At 43.6% G+C, this 7,626-nt stretch overlaps 1 protein-coding gene across 1 annotated transcript; it reads right to left on the reverse strand.

The window, feature by feature from the left end:
• Window positions 1-5,644: 5,644 nt before the first annotated feature.
• LOC147630393 (auxin-responsive protein IAA16-like) lies at window positions 5,645-7,206 on the reverse strand. Its single transcript, XM_086809987.1, has 4 exons — window positions 6,699-7,206; window positions 6,228-6,523; window positions 5,940-6,078; window positions 5,645-5,811 (listed from the first exon to the last, which is right to left on the reverse strand). Exons 1-4 carry the CDS (start codon window positions 7,052-7,054, stop codon window positions 5,760-5,762), a joined length of 843 nt encoding a protein of 280 aa, XP_086666113.1. The 5' UTR covers window positions 7,055-7,206; the 3' UTR covers window positions 5,645-5,759.
• Window positions 7,207-7,626: the final 420 nt, after the last annotated feature.

Genomic DNA, 7,626 nt, shown 5'->3' on the forward strand with positions numbered 1-7,626 from the left:
GCAAGCTGACCCTTAATCCGCGCGCTATTGGGGAAGCTCTCTTGAAGATGCTGGAGAGAAGAAAGACTCCTCCTCCTCAGGCTCCTCTCCTATTCACAAAATCCCTCCAATCTACTCTGATCTACCTCCTCTAGAAATTTGTTGATCTCACCAAGGCCTGCATCCATCAATCTGATCTCCGTACCAGTGGCATCAAGCTAACCCTTAATCCACGGTCTGTTGGGGAAGCTCTCTTGAAGATGGTTGAGATAAACAAAACAAAAATTTGAGAAAAGAATTAGTAATACAAAACCCTAAAAGTGTGAATAGCATGGATACACAAGGAGGTTTATCCTTCAACACACACACACCAATTTAACAACCAAGAGGAGAGGAGAGGGGAGGGGAGGGGAGGGGAGGGAGGGCAAAGGAGGAGGTGAAGAGCTTGGGAGAGAGAAAGAACGTGCAAAACAAATGAGAAAGCAAAAAAACAAGAAAATAACTCATAATTACACACACAGACATTTTACATGACGTGTACATGTACCCAAAAGGAGATGGGAGTGAGGGAAAAGGAGGCGTACGTGGTGAGGAAGCAAAACACATGTGCATGAAAAAAATGCAGAAAAAGAGGTTGTGTTTTACTGTAAAAACCTGCACCATCGATATATGCATCGAAATAAGCGTGGAAAAACACGTCAAAATAAGCATGGAAAAATGCGTCGAAAAGTACGTGGAAAATAGCGTGGAAATAAGAGTCAAAAAAATAAAATTCCCATGCTCTTGTCGACGGTTATTTCAACGATCTTTTCGACGCTTATTTCGACGATCACTACTTTTCATTCAAATTCGAAATCTTTCCAGATCTTGCGTGCCCCCAACATTTCAAATTACCTATCACCGACTACCACCCTCCACAAATACTTAAGGTAGGATTCCCCTCCAAAAATAAGCATTCGTTCCCATTTTGCAAATCAATATGGAAACCATGGACGACGCCACACCCTCAAATTTTGTTGATTTAGAGGAGAAGAAAAATCCGGGCCTTCCCCATACCATCATACCCAAACAGGCTTCGATGGGGACCAAAATTTGCAAGCATGTGGGGGGAAACCACCCCCACGTGCTTGCAAAGTTTGGTCACAATCGGAGCATGTTTGGATTGGTAATTAGCGCCCAGTTCGGATTTTTCAAGTCTCTTGGTGCTTAAGAGGCCAAGGAAAATCCGGGCCTTCCCCATACCATCATACCCAAACATGCTCCGATGGGGACCAAACTTTGCAAGCATGTGAGGGGGACCCACTCCCACATGCTTGCAAATTTTGGTCACAATCAGAGCATGTTTGGATTGGTAATTAGCGCCTAGTGTGGGTTTTTGAAGTCTCTTGGTGCTTAAGAGGCCATGGAAAATCCGGGCCGTCCGGGAAGGCCTGGATTTTCCATGGCCTCTTAAGCACCAAGAGACTTGAAAAATCTGCACTGGGCGCTAATTACCAATCCAAACATGCTCCGATTGTGACTAAACTTTGCATGCATGTGGGGGTGGGGTCCCCCCACATGCTGGTTTCCATCGGGGCATGTTTGGGTACGATGGCATGGAGATTTTCAACAAACAATATGATAGCCAAAGTGTTAAAAAATTTAATAAAATCAAGAACATCTAATGATACTCAATAATGAAAAAACTCATAATGATATAAACATCAAATAAGTACATCAGAATGAAAATGAGCTACCCCAGCTATTCTGAGATTAGTCACTCCCAAAAAATCTAAGTATAATGTAAGTGAGCTAACCTAGCTAGTCTGAGTTTAGTCACTATCAAGATAGAGATCTAGTCATCAGCAGCACCCTCTCTAGCTCTCAACTGCTCTAGAATGCTCTCATATTCATCCACTCGAAGCCGAAAACGAGGGTGAGAATTGTGTTTTCGGCTCTGTATACTTGATCAAGAGTGAGCCTGGTAGCAACCACTAGATGAGAGAACTGAAATGCCTCTAACTCCCACTTCAACTGCTGGAACTCAAGACTCCCCCGATGAAGTCAAATCTGCTGGTAGAACTGGCCTGCCACAATCATGCTATGGGCGTCATAAGAAAACCCATGATCATCCACTGTATCCTGGTCAAGGATGCACTTTGGCCTAGTGCAACTTATCAGATAGTAGTCTACTCCCTCGCTATTTTCCTCACTGGCAATAACAGCAAATACATCACCCTCCTGTGTAGCAAATCTATCAGGTCAACTGACCATGAACGCAAGACTTGTGTGCTCATCAGACAACACTGGATGTGAAGGATGCTCGGGGGAGAGGAATGTCTGTATCCATGCATTTGCCCATCCTCTCGAGACACAATGTGACCAATCGCCATCCATACATGCTCCACAGAAGCATGCAAACTGTCGTGTGTAAATCGTGGGGGCCGCCATGCACGTGCTCCTGATGGAATGTAAGCCCAAGGTGCCAGGTACTATGTCACAATCATGGGAGGCTCTACGGTCAATCATGCCACCATCCACATGCCAAAAAAATCTCCTGACAATCCGAGCATCACGTTTGGGGTACGATGATGCTGCACTCCCACACAAATGTTGGGAGCACCACTCGACTACGTGGCCCGCATCTCTGAACCGCTGAGCATCCTGCCGCCCCGCAGTTGATGACGCCTCAAGGCACGTTTCACACACGTGCCCGCACCATCATGCTCTCCCTTCCCATGACCAGTCTCAAAGAATGACCAAATCACTGGAATACTAGACTGTACATGCCACCTATAAATCCATAAAAGATAGTCTTAGTTATTGTTTTCTTTAAGATGTTCTAGTGAATTTAGTTTAATTGTAAATGTAAGAAAACCATAAGTACTACCTGTAGAGCCAATAGAATTGTCATGATGACTTGAACTGTGCGCCACAACCATCCGACCAAACCCATCGCTAGCCACGTCTGATCCCACAATCTCCTAAAAAATCGTCATGGAGACGAAAACAGTGTTGCACAAAATGTGCATCATGTGAACGATCATCACTGATATAGAAATGATACTCTCGAATAATGACATGGGTCTCGGGGGTACTCGCTATCCCATCTACATGAGCCTCTGCATGTCTAATGTGGACCATAATAGCAACCTGGTGAGGTAAGCAATACATACGTTTAGGACACAAAAAATCAAATAAGTAATGTAGCTCAAACACAAAACAAATATTACGAAATATAACCATTACCTGCTTTGAGAAGTAATACTCAGATTGTATCTCTTGAAAAGGTGTGAAGGTGTAGTTCTCTGCAAAATCAATCACAGAGACAACCACACCAATAGGAAACTCTGCCAGGCATGCTCGGAACTGACGATCCTGCCACTTGGCACAATGACTGTGCCGTATATAAGGGTAGATCTGCTCCCTAAATGTGGTTGTGAAGTGACAACGTGGTGTATGTTTGTCCACGAGCTGCAACTTCCTGGACTGTCCACCACTCTGGAGCTGGTGTACGTTGCCATGCCACTATCTCTTGGTCACTTGCATCAAGATCTACCATCTGTAGATGTGCAAGTGAACCACATGATGTGCATTTGCTCTCCACACAAGGCATCCTATGGAGCTGGGCATCCTCCGTGTGTGCACACAAAAGAGAGTGGATGAAATCACGAGGACTATGAGGCAACTCTCTATGCCCACTAAGAGAACGGAACACATCATAAAAAAGTTTGAACTCAACATGGTAGCGACAACAACATGTGTCACGCTAGCGTGAGTACCTCACAAACCAAGGCTTACACCCCTCAAATGACCTTTACCCAATTTTAAGCTCTGGATACGAAGCCACAAACTGAGAATACAACTCAGTTTGGGTCATTTCAAGAAAGCAAGCACCGTGCTCAATGAACACTCCTCTTGTCACTCTTTTAAAGGACTTTGATTAAAAAACCCGCAAGGAAAGAGGATGCATTTGAGAAATGTGCTCAAGTATGCTTGTAAGAAAAGTACTTAAGGTTGGTTACACAAAGCCATCTTACTCTCTATTGCTTGCCCACATTGAGTGGCATCTGCACTTGGGTTGTCCAGCAATATGTTTGGCCTTGTAAACTGCCCCAACACGTATGTCTGGCACCCGGCCTTGACCTAATAAGCTACTCCAAGTAGATGACCACATTGTGCAAGGCTTTGCCCTAGTCAACTGACTTACCGACCTACCCTGTCCTACCCTGATGGGAACTAGTCATTGGTCCTTATACTAGGGCTCACAGAATATGCTCAATGCACAACTCTAACCAAAAAGGTGCCTCAAGTCCCTACACTTAAAATAAAAGTATGTCCACATGGCACCTACACATGACACTTCCTCACAGTTTCCATCTATTTTATGCTTTGTTTATGCTATGTGTTTCCCACCACAATATTCATAGAATTTGTATCATCATTAGTCTCATGGGCCCCTAAGACTTCTTGCTTTCTCTCAACTTCCATCTTGGTAAAAATCGCCAGAAAGGGGGAATCTGACGCCTCAAGCACCCTAAATGAGAACCTGACTGTGAGAGGCTTAGTAAAGTAGAAGAGTGATGGGTCTCCACTGCCAGATCTCCAATCTCTCACCCTCCTTAGGAATCAAGTGTATCAAACCCTCTAAAAGCTTCTCTGGCATTGCACCTGTGATCATAATCACATTGAAGGCTGCTCCAAGGCCGCCTTCCATGAGATCCCAGTAGAGAAGAAAGAAGGAAACTGGTAGCCCATCCGCCCCCGGGCATTTGCCCTAGCGAGAGCCGTCGATGCCTCTGCCAACTCCTCTTCCATGAAGGGAGTCGACAAGAAGGACCGTAAAGCAGGAGGAACCACCTCTCGTGTGCCACCAGAGCCTCTCGCGTCATATACTCACTGTTATTGTTTAGTAAGTGTTTCCTTCAATCAATCCCTTGCATGATTTGGGTGAATTCCTGCACTAAGGATGTGTTGTCAACCAAATTATTTGTAAAATTGGAACTTGATCACGCATCCTTTAAACACAACAAACTTATACCCACATGAAAAAGTGGAACACTAAGATCCTTTTAAAAAATGCGGGGCTTGTTGGTGACACTAAGATCTTTTTTTCAAATGCGGGGCTTGTTGATTGTTTTTTTTGGGGGGGGGGGGGGGGGGGGAGGGGGGGTTGCATGCTCATACCATGTTGAAACTCCTTGGGTTACCCAAGCTTTCCCTATTTATGGGCACTAGGTGTTCAAGCTTTCCCTATTCATAAGCACTCCTATGGCAGCACCTTTTGTGTGTGCTTGTGTGTGTGTGTGTGTGTGTGTGTGTGTGTGTGTGTGTAAGGGAGGAGTGCCCAAGTTTTGATTTTAGATGTTTTTGATAAAACAAAAGATTGTTTGTGTGACCACCCTAATATTATCATGTAATCTTTCAAGCCTATTGTGAGTTGGCACAAATAGGTTCCCTTGTTAGACATGTTAGGGCCATGTGGAACTTTCACAATGCTAAGGTTAGTCAAATAAAAACATCTCTCTAAATAAGAATTGCAATTTTCACAATAGCATCATGAATCCATAGATCTATCTCTTAATGACAGCCTAAAACACAACACTGCACAACACCATTCAAACATTGGATTTAGATAATGGGCATGGCATGCACAAAGGCTTGTTCATATCAGGGTACATTGGCAAATTTTAATAATTTGTTACAACTATTATCTCATGAATCTTATTATACAATCGGAAAAGGGATACCAAGAATATCTATTATCATAATTAGAAGATTAAGATGATTCTTCACAAAGGTCACTCTAATCTCTTCATGATCCGGATTCTTCTAGCCGATTGGGCAAAGGTCCTGAAAATCCCATGAGGCCAAACCAATATAAGTTTAGTATAAATCATTATAAGCATACTTTGATCCCACATTAATTCACATAATTAGTGTGCAATCTAAAAGATTAGAGCCTGATATATAATACTCACTCCCAAGGTGTGTCCCCTACAAGCATCCAATCTCCTTCTCTATCTTTGTAAGTAAGAATGAAGTGAGCACCGTGGAGATCCGTGAAGTATAAGGGTCTCCCTGTTTCAGAAGATAAGTTCACAAAGGCTTGCGATTGACCTATCAAAACCCAGCCATATGATTATTAATAATCAAATATACATTAAGTAACCTTGATTATTATTGTTATTATTTCTGGAAGCCAAGAAATGGTGTGGGGGGAGGGGGGGTGGGAGATTGAGATTTTAAGAAAACAAATGGGCTCTCACTCTTATAGAATTTGAAGAGTTTGTGCAGCTCCATGGTGAGGTGATGGTATCCATGCATGCTCTTTAGATCCAATTTTCTCATGATGGGGGTGCCATCCATGCTCACTTTAATCCGCATTGGCTTTCTACGGTTGGCCTCCATGGCCATAATTGCAGGTGAATTAGCATGGTCATTATCATCTTCATTATCATTAAGTGGTGCATCGACTGCTAATGCTGTTTCTCTGCAAGGCTTATAGAGTGTGCGGGTGGTGGTCTTGCGATACGAGCTAATGGGAGGCCAGCCAACACTAGCACTGCTCAGCCAAAATCAAAATCAAAATCATGCAGCAATTAAGCATTCTAATTAAGACAATCGAAGACAAAATGATGCCCATTAATGATTCTCATGGAAATATATACTCTGATAATTCTCATGATAATCAGGGAAAGAAAATGAAGTGGGTTATTTCACCAAAGAAAAGGGGGCACCTTTGTTTTGAAGACTCTGCATCATCATCTCCATCATCACAAGAAGAAGGCGGTGCAAGCGTGAGATGGCTTCCGCACAGAGGCGTGCCTGCAAAGCTGTTTGTTTCAATAATTGGGCCATTATCTGATGGAATGCTGTCTTCTTCCTTGCACGCACTCGTGTAATTAGAAGAGGGGGGCATTAATTCACACCCTAAGCCCATGTAATCACGCTCTACTTTGGCTAGCATGAAGGGCAAACTGGGTTTAGTATTAGGGTTAGGAGTAGGATTAGAACTAGGGCTGGAGTTAGGGTTCGGGTTAGGGTTATTGAAAGGCGGAGAAGGGCAGCTTGCTGTATACAAAAAGCAGCTCATCTCTCAAGCAAAAACTATAAAGTGCTGTAAACGTGATTTAACAAAGGAGGTGTGAAGTAGATGATGAGGGTGTGCAGGCAGCTAGCTAGGCTTTCAGCTTTATTAAAAGGATGTTGTATAGGAGCAGAAGCGTACAGTGCAAGCCTAGTAAAGGGTGGTGCAACTTGGGTAGCTTAGGACACACTGTAGGGTCTCTGAAAATTAACGAAGGTTGTCGGCTCTCTCTCTCTCTCTCTCTCTCTCTCTCTCTCATACACACACACACACACACAGTCACTCTCTCTCTCTCTCTCTCTCTCACACTCACACACACGTTCTCACACTGTCACACACACACGTCTCTCTCACACACACACACACACGCATTTACTTCTCTCTCTCTCTCACACACACACACACACGCATTTACTTCTCTCTCTCTCACACACACACACACACACACACGCATTTACTTCTCTCTCAAACACACAGTTACACACATACCCTTGCCTCTCTCTAACTCGTGTAAAGACTCTCTCTTACATACGCACATGCGTTCTCTCTCTACAGAATGTTAGAAATAAACTTTGTTT

This window comes from Cibotium barometz, chromosome 16, assembly GCF_041138505.1.
Source record: "Cibotium barometz isolate CiBa-2024 chromosome 16, ASM4113850v1, whole genome shotgun sequence".
Classification (NCBI taxonomy): domain Eukaryota; kingdom Viridiplantae; phylum Streptophyta; class Polypodiopsida; order Cyatheales; family Cibotiaceae; genus Cibotium; species Cibotium barometz.